The 22395-nt window shown below is 39.6% G+C and overlaps 1 protein-coding gene across 1 annotated transcript; it reads right to left on the bottom strand.

The window, feature by feature from the left end:
- Nucleotides 1-1231: 1231 nt before the first annotated feature.
- On the bottom strand, nucleotides 1232-20477 carry crip2 (cysteine-rich protein 2). Its single transcript, XM_041971724.1, has 8 exons — nucleotides 20319-20477; nucleotides 8336-8430; nucleotides 5599-5656; nucleotides 4863-4991; nucleotides 4096-4164; nucleotides 3865-3959; nucleotides 1905-1962; nucleotides 1232-1678 (listed from the first exon to the last, which is right to left on the bottom strand). Exons 1-8 carry the CDS (start codon nucleotides 20359-20361, stop codon nucleotides 1611-1613), a joined length of 615 nt encoding a protein of 204 aa, XP_041827658.1. The 5' UTR covers nucleotides 20362-20477; the 3' UTR covers nucleotides 1232-1610.
- Nucleotides 20478-22395: the final 1918 nt, after the last annotated feature.

Consider the following 22395-nt stretch of genomic DNA (forward strand, 5'->3'; position numbering starts at 1 on the left):
ACAGGTCACTTTCAGTTTCATGGAGAGAAAGCTTCTGTTTTAACCCAACAAATCAATATGATGAAAGGATGTCTGCATTGTGAACTAGATACTTATTTTACACAATAAGCCTTCTGCTTTTACATTTCAAGTCAAAACACTTTAGCTCTGGTTCTGTCTCCCATGGTAAAAAAAAAAATCAGATAAACTCACACCATACATGTCATGTTCGTTTATTGCAGCTCATGAACAAAGAAAAAAGGACTTCAAAATCTGTCAAACAATTATTGTAACACAATGGAAGAGTTCATGAAACATTTACTCCAGAAATCAAAAAAGATGAATGTGGCAGGGCTGGAGTGCAGTGGTTGAACTCTACCAACAATCAGCCCTGCGGAGCTTTTTAAGCCCTACGATGTACAACAAGTAAGAAACGCAGTCATACAATAATACTAAAATGCACATTCTTACAGAATGACTTGTCTTTAGTTCTACAAGCTAAACTACTGTATTTTCTAACGGCAAAAAATATAATACTTCAAATAGCGAGTCATCTCTTGGTAAATAACAGCAGGGTTACTCATTTGAAAATAATAAAAATCTTGATCAGATTTATACAGCTGACATTGCCCCGTTAAACCTCCTTCATAATCTGCCATATAAAGGCTAGTAGTACTGATGAAATTGAAAGGTATTGAGTCAAAGCAATAAATACGTTTTCCCACTGCACAGCCTTCTCAAAACTATCCCCCAACTCTGCATGTTAGAAAAATAAAAAAACTGTTATACATATTAGATTGGAGAGGAAATTTGTTATTTATCAGCACTTACAATCTTTTTTCTTCCTTATCCTGATTTTTAAACTAAATGTTTTGCATTATTCTTAGAAATACAATTAAACATGACTCATGATGCGTTCAAAGTCATGTAGCAGCCCCCTTAGAGATGCACTGTCTCGCCCTTTAACGGAGTTAGGACCTTTTTCCCCTCACGTGAGGAAAGTTATCAGGCAGCCGAACTATAAACATGGCATTTGTAAAACACAGATTTATTGGCAATGTGCTCCTCAGCACCACCTGTAAGTGGTGCCATCTCTGAGGTGGAAGAGAGCCTCTCTACACCTGAGAATTATTTTCAGTCAGATTTTTTTTTCCTCCACATAAATCATCTAAAACCCTTACATACACAGATGAAAGATGTGAAATTTAAGACATTTATACACACCTATATATATATATAGATATATATATATATCTATATATATATAGATATATATATATTTGTTAATGCATCCACATATATGATTCTTTATGTTTAAACACGTCAGAAACGGTGTTTGTGTAAAATAATGAGCAACACTTATGTGGGAATGCTGCATGTGTTTGTGCTTCTCTAACAAATATACCTAACATGTGTCCAAGCAGCAGCTATGAACATAATTCATTCCTCGTGCAGCTAAATCTGATCCAGGGCAGAGTAAAGGGAGAAGAGGCTGGTTGTCTCAGGTATGAATGCACAGGTGGGAGAGGATTAAAACAAAAACACTAACAAAAAAGCACAAGGCTACAAATATATGTTTGATGGTCAGTGTTGTGTAGAGAAGAAGGGGTGAGGCTGAGGGGGACAAAGGTTCAAGGCTGGGTCACTGCACTTGGCTCCTTCTCATAGATGTAGCTGCCCACACCACCAGTGTTGACACCTGGAAAAACCACAGGGACAGCAGTGGGTATCAGAAGGTAAAAGAGAGGATCAGACAAGGTGCAACATGAGCAGGAAAGGTTGCAAAATATCTCCTGTACAGGCTGAGCAAGCTGCTGTGATGCATTCAAAGTTATGATGAAATGACTCTTGAGAAACACTTGTGTGACATTCGCTTTCAAGTGTGGCTGATAACTGGTGGGTTGACAGCACCCCCTAGCGGTTACCTTTGGGCCCGAAGAGAACAGCGTAGCACGGTTTGTGGCAGTAAGGCTGGCTGTCATGCTGGAATAAAAAAGAAAAAACAAAAACAAAACAAAACAAAACAAAAAAAAAAACAGGATTAATTTAGACTAAAGAGAGGAGATCTGGTTGAAGTTAAAGAGAGAAAGAGAAGCTGATGAACTAAACACTAAACCATTATAAACTGACATCACCTAAAGAAGGCCATTAAATATCCATATGCAGTTGCTAGCTAAGTTATTCAATCCCCACTGCAGCGGAAACCTCATGTGAATATGTCGACCTAATGATGCTTGTTTTTGTTAATTAAATGGCATCTAAGACCTTCAGATGATGAAAGATGTTATTCTACCCTTTAGACATTAACCAATGCTGAAGATCTGCAGAATGAACACTTGAGGAGGAAGAAGTTTAAATATCTTCATCTTGACAAAACACAGCACAGTGATCTCAGTAACTTAAAACTTATGAGTACAGTGGATTAGACTCAACTGGAGGATGAGGGGATGTGATGTCATTTTAATGCATTTCAAACTTTTATTATGGTTTTTGCCTCATTTTCTATATTTTGATGATAGTACAACCATTTACTCAAATACTATTAAAGGTAATCCTGTCTTTTATTTAATCTACACATTGGACTGGTTGCCTTTGATGTAATTCCGACGCCCGCCGTTTACACTTTCCATCTCTATGGTCTAGAACTGGAGTCAGTCCCATTCATCTTCACAGAGCTCTGCAACATCTGCTCCCAAGATGGAGGGTCCTAACAGGACTACTGTACCATTGCCAGCTGCAGTCAGTGGAACAGAATAATGCTACTGGTGAGCAAAGACTGAACTTTTAAAACTAAGTTCTTCCATGCAGAACCTTTAATATTATGTAATAGCTCTGAATCCTCAATTTCACTGCATATACACACAGTAAACCCCAGTATTTTTGTCATTTATGACGGTACTCTTTGTCCTGTTGAACTTGTTTTTCACCCTTCTTAACATCATTTCATACCCTAAATGCACCATAATTATGTGTTCTACTTCTCTTGGCTTCAGCAGACCACATCTCTGTGTTTTAGTGTTTTGCTACCACAAGCTAAGCTGAAGCAGAGCTGTGGGCTGCTCCAGGTTGACACTGGCGCTTTAGCTTTGAATTTCAGTAAAAACAGACTATAAAGATCTACTTTGTGTTGATTGAAACTCTAAAAATGCTGCTACATAATGAAGATGCAACTGCTATCTGTATTTTTTTCTAGTGTTTTTTTTTGTTATATATCCTTTCTGGGGTTTTATAATGTTTCTAATGAAAGCAGTTGCTGCTGGCCAGAGTATGGACTTCCCAGCTTGAGTTCATTTTCAGGCATTCAGCACCACCAACAGATTTTACCACCATATTATTAGGCTTATATATAAATCTCAAAATATTCCAGATTATTTTAAGAATAAATCCTTTTAAAAATAAAAATAATGTGTAAATATGTGTATATTATGATGGCCAACTAGCGCTTTCTTCCCTCCGCAGTTCGTAATTTGTTCCACTAGTGCAGTGGTTCCCAACCTTTTTTTTCCTCAGGGACCCCCTTCATGCATGCACTAAAATGCCATGGACCCCCTGTTCCACCCTGTGCTGAAACCATGCTTGGTTTTAGGCTTTCAAAAATGAGATTCTCAACATAAATAACGTATTCTGGTTGAGCCCTGTCCTTTGATAAAGCCAAAGTTAAATGAACAATATACAGCCTTACTTTTTTTCATTGAAATAGGGACAATTTGTGGAAATCAATCACAATGGCTCTAATGTTAAAAGCCTCATGGACCCCATGTGCTCTTTGGTGGACCCCTTTGGGGGGTCCCAGACCCCAGGTTGGGAACCACTGCACTAGTGGTTGTTTTACTGTTCATCCTGTGTTAACCTGATAAAGTAAATCTAAGTGGGATGTGTTCTTACCTCTGCATGGCTGCCAGGAGCCAGAGTCTTGCTGCACCTTTCACAGCGCAGACAGGGTCGATGCCAGTCTTTTCCCAGCGATGTCACCTTCTCAGCTGTAATAAAAAAACACACAAGTGCACAAACACATACAAACATATGTAAGACACTTTGGAACCACTTTACATGTTCACACTTTCTACTCCTACATTTTTCCTCACCCTCGTTTCCTAGTGGTGTGGAACTACTTACCAAAATACACCTTCTTGTTGCATCTGGGACACAGGTTGGCCTCTCCAGAGAAAGTGGTGATGCCGCCAGCTGCAGACACGTAACACACACATTACAATTATGCCAAGGGACAGGGTAATGCAAAGGAAACAGTCTGTTGAATGGGCTCTATTCTTCCCAGTTAGCTCTAAGATCCAAAGGGCTAATAATGTAGAGTTATGAAAACAAAATTAAACCCAGTACTTCACAGGTTTCATATATTTCATGGGAAAAAAATTAAGCTAAGAGCTTAAACTAGCCCAGTCAAAACAGTTAAAGTACTATTTCCTACAGGTGCTATTCCCAAGTGTGCTGGTGACAGAACGTGGTGGTAACCTGCCATTTACACAAAGTCCAGTGGAGCAGTGGCGCTGAGATCAAGTGCTGCATAAAATACAAACTGCACTCCAATAAATTTACTAATGTATTCCATCTTCAGGGAGTTTAGCTTTATTTAAATCCAAAGTGGTAACAAAATCCAAAGTCAGTCTCAAATACACAACAGGATGGAGAAAAGATCTGACAGCTCCACAGAAGGAACAAGGAGATTTTTGCTGCTAACTGGGATTTTTCAGGGTGGGAGACACACCATGTCTGAAACCACCAAGAAAATCTCCTTCAGGTCCCAGATGATGTTGTGAACCAGATTACTCATCGCCGAGTCAGAAGCTTTCATTCAGAACAAAAACCTTTTTGAAAACACTCAGTTTTATAACACAAACTGCATTATTTATGAATTCCTAATATACCTTTTGATGCAGTCTTGGGTGCGTAGACGCGCTTCTCTTCAGCTTTTTGGGCCGAATCAACAGCAGTGGGAGAACCGTTGTTGGCTGGAGTATCGTACACATATGAACCTGCTCCTCCAATGTTCACACCTATAAATATGGAAAAGGATGTGTTAATACATTAAATTAAAATCTGTACTAAAATATGGAAATTATTGTCATGATTATCTTTGTGTCAAACTACATAAAAAATACATTAATGAAACAAGCCAAAAAATAAACAAAAGGGTCCACATAAATAAATTAAGAGTAAATCATTTATTGTCTTACAAATTAAATAAATTGTCTTTATGATTAAATAATAAATAAAATACAAAAATTAAATTAATATAATTAAATTAAAATCAAATAAATACATAATAATAAATATATTAACAATATGAATAAAATAAATTAATAATAAAATACCATAAATTCATTTTTAGTAAAAAATAAACTTTGTCAGGTAAAACTAGCAAAGAGGATAAAATTTTTTTAATGATTATATATATATATATATATATATATATATATATATATATATATATATATATATATATATATATATATATATAAATAATGGCACATGAAAAATATGTTCACTATACACACACTCACACATGCTACAAGAGTCTAACACATATTCAGTTTATATGTAATAACACAGTAGAATGACCATGTATGGAAATACTTCATGTAAAACCAGCATTCACTTCACCTTTTGGCCCAAAGAGGGCAGCATAGCATGGTTTATGGCAGTATGGCCTTCCATCATGCTGTGGGAGAGACAGAAAAACACTATGATATACAGATAAAGCAAACTGCCTCATTAGAAATCTGATGCAGAACAGAATAAAACTGAACATGATGTGTATGAAAAATCATTTGTATATTTTGATGTCTTTTGTGCTGAGCATACTGTTTTGTTACTGCTTAATAATGATGTCATTGACACGTTGCATTAACACACAGTAGTCTATCTGGCTGTATCCAAGGAACAGTTCACACCACACTTCATTGGGATTGTTGTTTCTGCACATGCGCAGCTGACTTTTTTCCATTTAAAGAGGGGGAAAAAAATCCAGTCAGACATATATTTCCTGTTACTGATGCATGTTGGGAACAGCGTGGTGGCTGCTGTATGAGCACATGATCAGGTGGGGGATCGAGGTTGTGTTCCAGGGTGGTCACTGGTCCTGACACAAATGCCCATAGATGAGAAAAATAAAGCAAAAGAAGAGGGCAAGGTGCCAGGAAAAACTGACATCAAACCAAGCACAAAGCTCTGCTTTTGCGACTTGAGCTCCTTTTCTTCAGAAGGTAGTGTGGGTACGGTATCGTTGTATGAACAGCATGTGATCTGTAAAGACGTGGGACCCTAAAAATGGATTATCCACTGCAGTTCAGCCTACTCTTCCCAGCAGTTAACTTCCTACATCTTTTTGTTTTCTCGCTTAAGCTCTGTGCCCTGCTCATCAACCAGGACTCTATGCTTTGCAGGACTACATGTGCTGTGTGAGACACCAGAATGAAAACGGATCAAATCTAAAGCCTTAGCTGTTTTTCTTCTGCTTTTGTCTCATTTTATATACGACCGAGTCACCTGGTTTACATTTTCAGGATCAGTTGTTCTAACTTTGAATGGTACTGTTAATGTTTTTAGTTGCTTCAGAGATTTTGTTTCCCTAAAAAACAGCAATGTCTACTCATGACTGGTCATGAAAACAGTTTGAACAGTTGTTCTATCTGTATTCCCTCAAGAAAGCTGAAAGTGAAAATGTGCAAGAGAATTTTTATTTTCTTAATCTACAATGATTTTAATTGACAGGTCAGTTAACAGGTCTTTATGTAATAATGTCTTTATATCCAACCAAAATTACTCTCCAGCTGGGGTCTGAAAAAGTAATAATACATAAATCAACACTGATAACTATCTGTATATCTGAAATTTATAGACTTTTTTGATGGCTTCTCCTTTGTGATGTATGCTGTATTTCGTTTATTTCTCATTCTCATTCAATGTGATGCTGCTGTGGATACATGCAGTTAGCTGTGGGTTATATGAGCCCTGTGATCATTGCAGTGTATCTGTAAAAGCAGTTTATTTTTACTGTAGGAGAAATCCTTAAACCCCCCCCCCCCCAAAAAAAAAAAAAAAAAAACATTTTCTGTCTCCTGGACTTTTTTCCTGGACAGTGTTTTGTGATGCTATTTCGAAAATAATTCAGAGTTGCGAGGAAAACTATACCATGATAAATAAAGCCATGATCTTTTAGGGTTGACAGGAGACTTGTCACCTTGCTTCCTCAAGTCTGGTTCTCTGCTATCAGCCTCAGGGAGTTGCTGCCCTCCTTTAAGGCCTTTGCCCTCCAGAAATCAGGCCACGCTGGGCTTCATTCTGTCCAACTGACTGCTTTTCAAGAAGCAGCCAGCATTGACTTGAGGTTCACAACCTTCTGCATAGCAGGCCTGACAAGACAACAAACAGCCTCGCAGACAATCCAGAAGCAAGGCCCCTTTAAAATCTTTTGTATGAAATGTCTCTTAGCAACATTTGGTTTCCATGACGATGCTCAACCATAGAGTTTTTTGTTTTTTTTCTACTAAAGCCAGGCTAGTGGCATGGCGCTGCAGCCTGGGGTGGGATTTGGATGGTGTGGATGGAGAGAGGATAGAGGGGGAGATGTGGGAGCGAGTGCGGGCCTCAGTGATTGTGTGACTACATTACTGTAATCATGCAGAGATTAAACAGCAGACCAGCATCCTATGGGGCCTGCAGGGGAAATTGTGTATATGGAGGGTTGAGATCACATCCTCTTTGGCCAGAGAAAGGAGCGGGAGACTCAAAGAAGAGTGTGTGTATGTGATATTTGTGCGTATAAAAAGAAGGTGAAATGGAATTGTTGGCTGGGTCATGAAAGACAAAAATCAAAAGGACAAGATAAGAGGGTCCCCAGGGTGAGGGTGCTGGATAGTGAGCAGTGCACAGTCAGAGGAATCTATGCTAAAATGTGATAGTGCAGCCTGGTTATGTAAGATGGAGGGGAAGGATCTGAAGCAGCTCATCCTGTTGGGCTAAGGGGGTTAAAAAAAACTCCCATAAGGACATAACACATCAATAGATGCAACCAGACACACAAAACAAGGCATGCAAAAGGAAAAGCCTCAGTAATACGCTGTACAAAATACACAAGGAATTTATTAAATTAAACTACCCCCTCCATAAATGTGAAATTCTACCAATATGTCAAATAAAACCATGTAGCATTGGCTTCCTGTTAAATCATTAAAGCATATCCTGAGCCTCACTATGAGCAATATGGAAGACCCCTGCAACATTTGATAAAATTGGCAATCAAGTAATATCTGGAGTTATGGATCGAGCATCCATCAAGTGTAAATAAAATGAGTCAATGAAAAACAGTGATTTCACTCCTGGATTAGGTCTTACTGACCTCAGCATGGCCTCCAGCATTCAGAAGCTTGTTACAGCGGTCACATTTGAGACACAGTTTGTGCCAGTCCTTCCCCAGTGATGACACCTTTTCAGCTGCAGATAAAAGACAAAAGACAGAGAACAATGACACTGAATGCAAACATTCACATAAAGCAGCATTTATACTGATTACTGTGAACACCTCCTTTATGTTCTCTATCAATTGTGTATGTTTGTGTCATTATGCGCCTTTAAATCAGCCTACACAGAAAACGATGACGTCCATGATTGCTTCACTCTCCAATATAATGATTAGCTTGTGCTGTAGTCTGTGGCCTTCATGGAAATCCTGCCATCACGCCAACTGGGGGATTGTTTTGTGAAGGGAGGCGGGAACTCTGGGAATGCCTGTGTGCCACACAGGATGCTGCAATGATGTCACAGCAAGACGGACAGACACTGGCGTTAGTCCGAGTCCAGCTGGAACAGCAGGAGGGTGTTCACATCTAACCCAGATCTTTTGTATAACCCCTCCAAACAAACACACAACCATCCCCCAGTTTACAGTATACCCATCCTGTCGAAGACGGCCCCCTCAGCCCCATTTCCGTCCCCTTTTTCTCATGTCGCCCCAAGCAACCCCCCCCTCCAGACAGGCAAGGGACCCCGATTATACCCTTTCCAATAATAAATCTCCGCTGTTTCCAGACAATAGGCCCTAAGGAGTCGTGCAGGCAGCAGAGGAAACACCTTCTCTTATCAAGGCAGGGCAAAAATAGCCGGATACTCCAGTCTGTTTCCTACATTCCCTTGAAAAAAACAAAAACACTATAACATGTGTGCACACATACAGCATGTATGCAGACATAAAGAAGACTACATCCTGCTGTTCTTCCTCTCTTTAGTGGTGTTTTCACATGTACAGAAACCTGTAAAAGTAAGGAGAAATTCTTTTATCTGAGAGACTTTAGATTTTGATCTTTTGAAAAACACCTTCATGACGGATGCCAAAGAACATGAATTTGATGGTTTTAAAAAAGACTTTTGCACAAGATTCTGCAGAAACCTCTTCAGTAAATAAAAGGACAAGACCAGTAGACCTTTTAAAATCAGTGAATAAATCTCTGTGCCTCAAATATGTATTACAGATGTCGGCATTATAAATGCTTAACAGCTCTAAACAGGCTCATATCACACTTCCTCATTTAGCAGAAATTGGTAGATAGAGAGAAGTCAGAAGTTAACAGAGCAAAAGCATGCATAATTCAGGACTAACAGTGCTCTGCTTTGTATAAACTGTGTCTCTCTGGGCTTTTTAAAAAAGTTTCTCATATTTTTTGCACATCTGATTAAATCATCTTTCCTCTGCAGGTAATTGTGTTAAATTTGATTTGATTTGATGTGAATGACAAAAATGATAAAAAAAAAAAGTGGAAAATATCTCTCAGGGTTACTTTGGGAGATGTGATTACTCCCTGCTGGGGTTTCTGTTTACTCTCCAGTTCCACTGTCAGCTCTTTCTGTCAATTGCAGGACAAAGACAAATGGATCCCAACAAGGCCCTGGAGAACAGCTCAGGACGGGGGTACAGGGTGAAGAGGTTAGGGGAGGCTCTTATCAACACAAGACAAACAATTTGGAATGTTTTCAGGCACTTTAGCTTCTTCTACCTTCTACTGACATTTAAGTGTTTTCCAAATATCACAACATCTGCTTTTATCTGTTCAACATCATTTGAAAGGTTTGTGCCTCCTGAACTTGCACTTCATCAGGACAAGTGCAGACATTTAGAAGAAAATGTGTCTTTTTCCAAGTTTCCTTTTCATTAGAAATCTGCCACATCCCAGTAGTGCTAATAGGACTAGTATGGACTTCACAGTCTGCTCTGCATGTGTGATTTATTTCCTCTTACGTCTCAGGGTGCACATATGCCTTGCAACACTTACAGAGTGTTCAAAATAGACTGCCGACGTAGCATAGAGGAACACTGCCAATGTGTCCTCATTACTGTGGTTGTAATATGTGTGAATGTCACTGACTGATTCATGAATGCAGACACACCTCCAGACAGCATTAAAAAGTCGGTGTATGAATGGAAACTGACGTCAGAGACTGTCCACAGTTTAACAACTCCCGCTTTTAAAGGACAGTGTTATTGTAAGAGGGGTGAGCTTCACTACAGTATTATCTGTTGTGGGAGTTATGTGGGAGACTGGGGGGAGGTAAAGGGGATATGCAGCTGACCCAGATGTTTACACACCCAACTCTAAACCAAGCTATATCTTTTTATCCTTTAATACAAGAGCAGCCAGTGAAATAAAGGCAGAAAATCTACACATTTGTTTGGTCTTGAGTTTTTTATGTTTATACCATTAACGATCTGAAAAGGAATTATGTAATGGCTGCAACAAGGGAGCAATATACAGTCTACATTCTAAAAATAGTAAACATGTGGGCTCAAATGATGCAGATGAAGTGCCACAGCATCCTTCCATACGTCGTTACAACAGCAATGTGAGAGTAAATGCATCCACTTGTGTAAACTAACAATCTGCTCTTCACAGGAAAGTCTCTGCAGAAACTCACATTATTGTCAGCATCGATGAGGATGTGCCAAATTCTGTTACCTAATCTGTAAAGAGAAAAAGCACTGCTGGAGAATGGTAGTACATCTTACCTGACATTACTGCCTGCTTGCTGCTAACTGATTTTCCATTCAGGGATAAAAGCCACTGTATCACAAAGTATACGCCATACATTACATGAAATAAATACCATGCAACGTGCAGATATGAAGTTAAGGGTTGTGGATATATTCCATGAATGGGGTGACTGAATGATATAATAATGTGATAAAGGGTCTAAAAAGCCTGAGTGAAGCAGAGGTAAAGCAAACAGTAACCGCTAATGGGCTGTGATCAATATCTGGATATATTTCTGGATCCTAACATTTGATCCAAATGTCTATGCATTAACTTATGCCATTGAAAAGCCATTTTCATTATCATGATTGTCTTTGGCAAAATAGCATTACCTCCCACTTAATGTCTTTACTTCATCAACATTTTCCAGGTTGTTTTTAACCCTACTGGCTCGTTTCTGGTCCTCTTCAGAGCATGATGTCAGTGCACATATAATCACAAATTGCATAAAACAGATGATAAAGCAGAGTTTCTGATGATGATAGTGTCTACAGTTCAATCAGGTCAACTTCTCACTCTTGACATCTGGTTTCAAAAACTCAAACTTGAGTCCTGCAATTTAAAAAAATCATGAGATGATGTCGAAAAAGGCTACATTTATTCATGCAGACTGGTGTAAACGGGTCACAGCTTGGAAAAGGCAGCTTTATATCCTTGATAGCTGGACGCACAGAAAGAAAGAACGATGCCTGTGTTTTCAGAAAGAAAATGAACCTCATGGAAAGGACGGAGATCGCCCATAATTGTGGGTATAAGTATAGAAAAGCTTTAATTTGTGGTTGCTGTTTTGAAAAGTGTTTTGGCCCTATGCAGGGCGATTTAGATTTGCTTGCTGTAGAGGCGTTTAGAAAATCTCTGGATTTGTGGGGCTTTTCACATTTATGTAATTATGATCACTGCTGTTTCTTCTGAGAAATGAAATGAAAAAATTAAGTAAATAAATAAAAAAAAGGGATGGACTGACAGAGGAGGGACGTCCCTACAGGAGTGTTGAACTCCAAGTCAGACACAAACTGCTGGACAGAACTCATCACCATAACCATATGATACCTGCACCGCTGTAAGCTGCTTAACTTCATTTGTAAATTCCTGATCTAAGCTCTTTAGCGTGCTGCTGTTCTGTCTCACTGAACTGTCAATATGGTTTAAGTCACTGAGACAAGCTGCTGCTAATTCTTCCTCTCACTGATTTTAAGGGAGGCAGCATATTTGGGAAATAATCACATCAACGAGTAAATAAAGCATTTAATGGCAATTTTCATGTTAAAATGACCATCAGAGCCTACAAAAATGCTACATTTCAGCTCAAAAGATTTACTGGGAGACAGAATGTTATTTGTGGATCCTGTCAACGTTTCCCAGGGAAACTAGTCATAAGATGTCTGCAGAAGATAAAAAGAGCAATTCAACAACAAACAGATTCAGTATCTTTGAACATGAATTGCTTGTGATTGAGTTTCAGCTGGTAAGAGTATCCGCTCTGCTAGCACAGACAGCAGTGCATCATTAAACTTCAAGCAGGTTATAATTTGATTAATCTTGTTTGTTTGGCTACACGACACACTTGTTTTTCAGACTGAATTCACAGACGGAGCTCCTGAGCCTATAAAAGCAAGCAGCATGAGAGCAGGCCTGCACCAATTGGTCTACAAACACGATGTAATTGGACAGAACATTAAGCAACAGACACTAACGAGGGGCCTTCTGAGGGAAAACATTAAGGCCCCATTTCTCATAATGACTTAATTACTTTTGCTTTATTGTCAACAGTGACGGAGCAGCTACACCAGAGCTGAGATTCACCCTGAGTCAGGAGGACATTTTTCTTCTGCCATACTCATGACAGGTAAACAAGCAAAGCACACCGAACAATATTTATACGGCTGAACTTACAGCATGCAATGTGACAGCAAAGTCCATCAGAAGGGCAGATTTTTAAATTTCATATGGGACTTTATTTTACCGGTCAATAATTCGATCCGGGTACAACAGGCGGAAATATAATGCATTTGACAAAAAACTGGACAACAGGACTGCAGGAGTTTGTCCCTATAACATAAATTCAGCACCAGTAAATGTTCCCATTACAGTTTATCGCTGCCTTTTATTTGTCTCAAATAAGGCTAACTATTTCAAAAGCACCTTCAAATCACAAGTTCAAGTGTCCCATAATTTTCATGATGTAACCAATGTTATTGTAAATATCTGTAAATCACGGCTGGCTGGTTTCAGTTCTGTTGCACCCTCTGGTAACATGGACCCATCTGTTCAGCTTTTTCAGCAATAAACCCGTCCAAAACACACTCAGCAAGCAACACACACACGCAGCCCTCTCTTCATCCTCTTTTCTGTTCCCTTCCTCTATCAGTGACAGCTGATCCACGCGGGTGTTTGTTTATTCTAGCTTTTGTCACAGCAGTGTTCTAACTACACGTCCCAATAAACATTACAAACCTGAATGACAGACTAGAGGTGAAACCGAACCAATGTATGGAAAGTGCATCAACTAAGAAGAAGCTCTGCTCAGGTCTCATGAGAAAAGTGGGCTAACAAAGGAAAAAATAAGCACCCTGCATTTCCTCGTCTGCATCCTCTAACTACTTTGCTCTCTGGAGCACAAACACCCTCAAGGACTTGTGACCTTTTACTTAACGTAAAGACAATGGCCATTCATTTTTACACGCAGGGGCCTTTGGCCTCGTCAAAGGAAGTGACTCCACAGAAAAATATGCCATTTTTTCATTAAACTCGTTCATGTGTGGTATTTTTATCATTGGATGAGAATCAGGCTGCACAAGACAGAAATACGTAATCGAAAAAGTTCTCATGTTAATTTACTGACAAATATTTTGGACTAAAATGAGTTGATGCCAATCTTGGGTTTTCAACCCAAAATTTTTTTTAAAAACTTTCCAAGTGCAAGTTCTGAGGACCAAGTCATCAATAGAGTATGTATGTAAAGTAGACCTTAGTAATACCTTGAGGTATTTTAGGTGTTTATTTACTTGATTTCTGGGTAGAAGTCAGGAGAATGTTTAAAAATCCTGCTAGATCTGTACTCACTAAAAGTAGGTTGACCCTGGTGGTGGTGTGGACCATTTTAATTAATTTGTTCAAGTTGAGTGTGCACATGTAGCTCCCTGTGAAGCTCAGTGATTGTGCAGGGTGGATACCAATGCTTCAGAGCCACTAGGAAACATGCATTTAATTCAGGCTCTCCCTCCAGCTGATGCAATCTTGTAGCAAAACCTAGCTCTGGAGGTCGTCTGTCGCCTCAGTTAAGGTGAGGTTTCCTCCCCAGGCTTTCCCCTTCCAATCCCACTAGTCCTCCCTTAGCGAATAAAAAGAGGCCGACCTCTTGAATCCTGGTGGCTGACGTAAATGGACTGCAGTTAACTCACATCCTGTCTACCCTGGTCAGAGAAGCCGCAGGCAAAACAGCCTTTCCACAGTCCATTTCTGTGACTTGTTCAACCTCTATGAATCCCTGAGCCTGCTTACCATACACTGTATCTCCGCCCTGACCTGACAGGACACTGTGTCCTAACTACAGGGTTTTCAGAGGGAGTTAGTTTGTATGGCTTGCAGAGTAGTGGACCAAATCCTAGAGAAAAGCAAGCAGACCTGCATCACTAAAACTCCACCTTCAATCTTGAGCTGCTGTAATTTGATAATTAGCCCCTTAGGGGGAGACATCACATGTCAGAGGTATAAAATCTGGCAGTCCTTGAGTCTTCTTTAAGTGAAATCATCTGAATCTTGTAAGGCGGTGTAATAAAACAGACAGTGTCTACATGAGGACATGGTGAGACTAATTAGAAATACCGATCTAACAAATGTCTGACACATCACATGAAATACACACACCAACTTATCTTCTGCATCGTGTATAATAAATCAATAAAGAATAAAGAATTTAAAACCTGTCATACGTCATGTGTAAGCTCATAAATCGCTGTAGCCCTCTAATTTGGCTGCATTTTTATAATCATATCTGCAGCTAAATTATTCTTCTTCACTACTGGGTAGAGATGGGAACTGATAAGATAATATTTATATCAACTCCATTATCAGTTCTGGCTATTGAATCTCTTATCAATTCCTGACCCAACTTTCTAAGAAGAAACAAGTACAACACAGATTTACCGTGTCAAGAAATTGTCTGTCTATTCAATATCTAAAACCAGTAAACTCTGAGTTTAGGATCTTTGTCAACACCACACGACTTTGCACGACTACACATCTCCTCTGCTCGTGCACGACCCAATGCGCACACAGAACACACGTCACAAAATAAGCCCCCCGCCATCCACCATATCTGTTCCACCACTACAATCTCAGACTGAATTTTATCAACAATGTGCTCAACTACAGTATACTAAAGTCTCCATGAAGCACATGTACACATGGCCACAGGTGAGCTAACTGCTAAATTAACGAGCTGCTAACAGCCTCCAGACAGATACAGCAGGAATTTTTGCAGCAATAGGAGGAAAACACACATCTCACATCAGTGATAAACTCTCCGCCATCCACAGAAAGCAGGAAGTTAATCCGTTAATGTGAGGACTGGATTGAATTAAAAGAAGCTGCACATCAGGCAGACCTCCAGAGTACTCTGCTCCACTCACATAAGAAACACAGAGCAGAGTAATGATTAGGCTGCGTATTCCTCTGCACAAGGATATAGGTCTGTCCTATGATCTGTTGCTATTACTGTATTGGTCCTTTAATTACAGACATTAGAGCTTTTGCAATTCTCCTGTTTATCAGTAAAATGTAGTCATGATATGGATTGTTTAGCCATGAGCTGGATCGCCTCTTCTGGCAAGAAAGAGACAGATGTCTGACATTGTTTATTTGTAGTCGGTGAGCTGGCCAGCACCTGTCGGCACTGATAGAGGTATTGATAAGCCCAGTGGTGCACGATTCCGGGGTTTTGGGAAAATTAGAACCGTTTCTGAGTGGAACCGGTTCTCGATTCCCATCCCTACTCCTGGGAAATACCGAAACACTGATTAACCTCCCTTATCAACCCCTGTCTGAAGCACCTGCAGATTGATTGCAAGAAGACGTTACTGGAGGAAGCGAGGTAAAGAAAGAGAGAAGAGGATAAGACAAGAGTCGCCACCAGACTGACTTTTACTGGCTGTAGAGAGCTCAGAGAAGAGACAAGATGCAAGGCAGATGTTGAATTATCCCTCGTTGGGGGCACCAAAATCTGAACATCTACCAAAGTAGTGGGGCTTTAAAATCCCTGACTTCATGCTAATTTTCAAGTAAAGTTGTGAATTATGCTGAATTTGTCAATATTTTGATATTAGAATTTAACAGCCTTTATTGGCCAATGTGGCATATCACTATCATGCATTTCTACCTTCACTGGCATCTTGTAAACATAAACTTAATATACTACCTGAGAAAATTAATAATGGTAGAAAGGCTACGCATTTTACACTATCACTGCTTGTTATTAGATAGATGGCTGACTATTTAAAAACCACAGCAGGCTGTATGCATCTATCCATTTGATGTAAAGGGAACCAGATCACAACGTCAACAGCAACAGTGCGTGGGCTATAAAATCAAGATAAATTGTTGCTAAGGTGTCAAATACCTCTGGTATGAATTATCTAGCTTCCTCTGAAAAATGTTTCAGTTTACTACAACATTTTCTTTACAACTGTTCCATCGTGTCTTAAATCCTGAATAAAAGTGTAGTAAAGGTAATGGAAACATGGTTGTTATTGTAAACTTGTGCATGATATACACCATGATTTACTTGCACTTCCTGTGTGCATAAATACGTACTTGGGGAATTTACTGCAGAGAGACGAAAATACTCCAAATATAAAGAATAATCTGTAAATTTGGATGAAAAACCATCTTTTTTCCTTCTGTGGTGTTATGTAACAGGTCACATTGCTGCAAGCTTTCACCTGTGTGTGAGGGAGAGGGAGCTGTCAGCACCTAGCTTAATGCCATCTCCATTAAGGGATCATTTTTGTGCCTCAAAAAGGCAGAGAAAAGGGACCCTCATTGCCTGGCACACAGGAGCTGGTAGGTTATGCAATGTCACTGAGCAGGAGGCAACAACTCAAGAAATGATCTTATATAACTGACAAGGAACATTCACACTGCCCATTGGTCAGCCAAGTGGAAAACAGGGTGCTCTAACATTGACAAAAGGGGAGAGAAAGGGCCATTGTGTGAATGTCATGGGATAAAACTGGAATAAAAAAGATAAATAAATAAATAATAGGTGTGTGGGAAACAGTGGACTGGTCGAACTTGTCAAACCGAGGGGACGAAGGTACTCGATCTTCCTAAAAAGACAAACGGCGCAAACACAAACAACCCTGTGCGAATAGAAATGTCCCCTCTCATTGTAATACATAAAGAACGTTGAGAGTTTAAATAAAGGTGAGTCATCTCACACCATTTCTCCCAGTCCATACAGATAGAAAAAAAAACACTAGGGAAGAGGAATTTGGGGCCTGGGGGCATCACCAAGTGAGTGAGAGGGGCTTGTGAATAAAAGAAAGAAAGGAGACACTCACAGGAGAGCGCCATTAGTTCCCATTAAGTCTCGTTTATTCAGCTTGCTGCACAAAGATGCATTGCTCCTGTTTGTCGTACACAGGAATTGGATCGCTCAGCTGAATTTGGGTTTGGAGTTGAGAGATTTAGCGAGCTGTGCTGTCCTGTGTTCTGCATGGACTCTCTCACACACCATGAATTTCCACTGGGCCTGGTCACATGTCAGCCAACAGTCCCCTGTGCATTTTAAGCATATCTGTACCACAAGAAATAACAGATGCAAGGCCGTGATGCGGACACTGGGAATTTGAATTCAGCAAAGCATGCACTTGAAAAGCAACAGTCCTTTAGATGCTTGCATTCTTTTAATACCAATGCCAAGCATGAATTTCCTTTTCATTTTATGGCTCCTGTTTATTTGCATTTTAGGTTGCAGAAACTTCAAAAGCAGAGGCAACATTCATCTTTTAGTGGCAATGTAATTGAACTGTCACAGCTACGAGACAGCTGTCCAATAAAGTAGCAAAACTGGGAAAAGAAAAAAAAAACTTTTATTTAAAACCAGAAGAAATTCCACCCTGACTGTGGCTCACCACTGCCTTTTGAAAGAACACTTATTTTTGCAGTAAAGATGAGAATCAAATACTAAATGCCTTGCGTGGTACAACTTCAATACTGGGCAACCAGCTGGAACACCAGGTGGGTTACTTCAGGGTGGGCCAGTTACTGTTCTTTGTAGCACACCCCAGACCACCACCACAAAAACGAAAAAAAGAGAACAAAATAGGATGGGAAATAGACTATTTTCTGTATTGATAACACATGGTACAGATGTGAATGAGGAGATTTTTTTCCACTTCACACCCTTCACTCGTGTCTGTTTTCTGACTTTAACACTCCTGAAGAGCTAAAAAGTTGCCTCAGCTCTGGATTTTTTACCTCTCCAAGGAGCTAAGTGACTGAGAAGAGGTGTGTGTAGGTGGAGCAGCTGAGCTCACTCTACAATACCTTAAAGTCATCAGACATCATATTGATGCTGCAAGATGAGTGTTGCTCCCTCGTTGACCTCCCCCAGTTCATTGTCATGTGTTTCACAGCCTCTCTTAAAATAACTTAGGACTTTAATATTGTCACCAATGCCTCCTCCTCCTCCTCCTCACTCAGCTAACTTTCACATGTTCCCAGTAGCCATTCATCATCCTCATCACCAACTCAATCCTGAATGCTCTCCACCCAAAAAGACACACCCCAACCAAAAATAACTCTACAAGGCTGGACCTCAGCACGTTACATAAAAAATAATAAAAAAATAAAAAACATCACCATCACCAAGGATCTGTGACTCACTTGCTGAGGCGAAATAAGGCTGCAGTGCAAATGAATACTGGAGGAGACAAAAATCTTATTTTTATAGATATTATTCCATTCCAGTGAGTCTCGGGAGCCACAGAATGAGTAGCAGCTGTGATGCGTGCTGCCACCCTGTTACGTAAGAGGACTTCCATCCACTCACATAATTGGTTTTGACCCCCATGACAGCTCTGATGTGTGCTGTGAAGTGTGAAAAAGATCACTACAGAAGAATAGAGAATATTTTGATTCCAACATGAGGTAAAACATAAACATAAGATTATTCAAGGTTCAAACGTGCAGCATTTTCACTAGTAATAAAAGGGAGCGGGGCACATATAACCCTCAGATATAAATTATTATTTGTGTTCAAGAGCTGCGATCCTTTAATCCTCTGCTGTGGACTTAACACAGCACATATCTCATTCGTTTTAGAAAATATAAGGTGTTACTTCCCAAGTTGTAACGGCATATGAGTCAAAGCGCTTTGCTCAAGTGGGTGTTCTGATTTCTCAGCTTTGTTTACAAGGATGCAAAAGATGTGCATTTACACGTTTTCATCCCACTGACACAGCATGATGTTGCTGCGCTCCTCGATGAGTGGGCAATCTCAACATATGGCATTTCTGCACTCTTGGCAAAGGCTTCCATCAGCTACCATCTAAAGCCAACTGCCAAGCTTGGATGTTTACCAAAGACAACAAATTAAAAATGGCACAGATCTGTGTCAAAATAAGATAAATCTTGCATGTATCCTTCAGAAGGCAGAACAAACACTGAATGTTTCATGTCATATCAACATTATGTGCCATAAAGAGTGAACCCTGAAATATTTACTGTTGGATCGTTTGTTTACTTTTTGTTTGTTTATTAACCCTTTTGCCCCTCCAGCTTTTGGGTTTTCCAGAAATTTGCCCTTGTTAAACATTTACCTTTCCAGCAGTTATTTGCCTTAAAAATACTGTAATAAATACTGTGAGATATTTCTTTAGGAAATCTGGATAAGCTTTACGTTTTCTTACCAATACCAATAAAAAAAAAACCTTATTCCAAAAGAAAACTACTGACAAATATTCAAATTCATAACTGTTCTGTAGCGATATATTGTTTAAAATACACAAAAATATCCAAAGTTTTGTTCACATTTAGATCTTCATTAAAAAAAACAGACATTTCTAGTCAGTTCTGTTACTAGATATAACTCCAATGCGTTTTAGTTCAGATGAATGGCCAACCATTTTTCACAAGAATAGAAGCATTTATAAACTGTACCTCTAAAAACTGTAAAACAATGTATCCCAAATAGCTTGACTCCTCGTCAGGGGAATCTTTTGGCAAACGAGCGGGACCACCATCATCAGCCAAAAGTAATTTCAGCCACCAGGACCCCATAAACTGGGCACCACTTACCGAAATACACCGTCTTCTCACACTTGGGGCACTTTGATGCCATGCTGGGGTGTTGTGTGAAGAGTTAAAAGTGTTGTATTTGGTTGTCCTCAGCGGCTTTTTCTCCTTCTCGGTCCTCCGGCTCTTGTCTGAACAGCAAGTGTCCCGCTGCTCAAAGAAGCTGGAGCATCTATTCAACTGACGAGTCCTCATTTGCATAGCCACGCCTCCCACGACGACACACCGTTATGAATACTTCAATGTTGTAGGAAATGTTCCGATTTGCTCACGGACTGGTTGATAAACTAGACATTTTATGTAGCCTCTGCAGCTTTTATTTATTTGTTATTTGTTCTTTAATCAAACGGCAACTTTTCTAAACAAAGTGATTTAGAATAGTAAATATTAGGCAGGTTGCTGTTTTATCTATTTGCAAACTCAGTCTTTCTTTTAATGACATTTCTGAACCACATTTAGATCTGTGTGCTTCACTGTATAATTTTTTAAGGAAAAAAATAAGGCCTATTATAAATTCTTGTTTAATGTTTGAAATGTTGAGCATGTATCCACATTTTACTGAGGACAAAACTGAGGATAAGTGGCATTGTACACTGAGATTTGTGTTACTTTGTGAGTGAAAATCTGTTTGTTGTGTTTAGCAACTTTTAAGCAGCTTTTTGAGGAGCAATATTTGATCAATTACTTTTAAGGTACTTCATGGGTAAGTACTTATAATAAAAAAAGCTTCAGCATTTTATGAGCCCACTCCATCACAGATCCTCTGGACTTCTTGAGATATAGTTTTGCTGTAAAGAATGCAAATCTGTGGCAAAGCTCCTCTTAAAATCAGGCTGACTTACATTTTTTATTTTATTTTATTTTTTACCATCTCTTCAAATGACCTGTCATATTGTGATTTTGTTAATTCAAGCAAACCCAGCCACAAGCTTACAGTTGAATGTCAAGTCTTCCAAGCAGCTACTGAAAGCAGCCTGGGGTCTGTTTCTGCCCTGCAAGGCCAGGCGGGAAAATATTTTGAGAAAGTGTTGGGACAGTCCAATGGGCCAAATGCCCTCCCACTTCCTTTTTTCCCCCTTCTCTCACAAGAGGAGTAGGCACTGTTTGCTTGAATTACAATGTTCTCTTTCATGCTGAGCGTCTCCTAGGAATTTGTGAGGCAAAAGAAGACGCTGAAACGTGGCTCGGGTGGATCAGCTTTCCCTTTAGAAGACTTGTTGGCCTCATGACAAATTAGGTCTACTGAGAGAGACAGGTGTAGCTGAAAAGCATGTTCTAAACTTCTCACACTCTAGCATCACATGTAACTGCTGCATTCACCTATGATGACTAATTAAAAACAGTGACAAGATTATCAGTTCCTCCGGCAGAGAGTTTCCCTCTTTTCACAGGGCCCCTTGAGACTTAGATCATCTCTTTCACACATTGATGCTGTCTGCTCTGTCCGTCTGGTGACATAGAGCAGGTCCCGGTCCAGGAACAGCCACCCTGATATTTCCCACATCTGTGGAACAGCTGATTAGCACCTGTCATCGTGCCAGCAACCGCTTCCTTCTTATCTGTGAGTTCACTGTTTTTAGAAAAGAAGTCAGACTAACGGTCAACAGGAGACTCAATGGGCTCTTATGGGAAGCAAAACTGTGTGCTGGACAATCATTTGTCCTAGACAGAGACGAGAGTTCATTACTGTGGAAGAAATTTTACTTATTATGCTCTAAATATATTATAATCACAACTATAATTACTTCCTTTACTATATTCTTTTATAAATTGTATTTACACTGATTACTATATTACACTTTTTACATTGTACATTTTTACTCATCAAGCTTTTATTCACTTTTAAGTTTTATTCTCTTCATATACATGCTTTGTTAAAAGTTAAGGTGACCATTATCTGGTCCTTCCTCAGACCCTTAGTCAGACTGGTTCTGGTGGAGACACAACTATTGTTTTTCCTCTTGTCTCTCCAGAGTCTCTCTCGACTTCACGGGAGTCGGGACGACCACTCTCATTACTTGAAAGTAATTCTGTATTCAATACTTCTCCTGTAAATAAACCTTATATACTTTTACTCATT

Source organism: Melanotaenia boesemani, chromosome 20, assembly GCF_017639745.1.
Source record: "Melanotaenia boesemani isolate fMelBoe1 chromosome 20, fMelBoe1.pri, whole genome shotgun sequence".
In the NCBI taxonomy this organism is placed as follows: domain Eukaryota; kingdom Metazoa; phylum Chordata; class Actinopteri; order Atheriniformes; family Melanotaeniidae; genus Melanotaenia; species Melanotaenia boesemani.

Excerpts from the sequence above, each read along its gene's own strand:
- crip2 (XM_041971724.1), bottom strand. The coding sequence starts at position 20,361 with ATGGCATCAAAGTGCCCCAAGTGTGAGAAGACGGTGTATTTCG. Across the intron at positions 1,963-3,864 it reads CTCCTGGCAGCCATGCAGAG|CATGACAGCCAGCCTTACTG; the intron begins GTAAGAACACAT and ends TTTTTATTCCAG. Across the intron at positions 1,679-1,904 it reads TGTTCTCTTCGGGCCCAAAG|GTGTCAACACTGGTGGTGTG; the intron begins GTAACCGCTAGG and ends TGGTTTTTCCAG.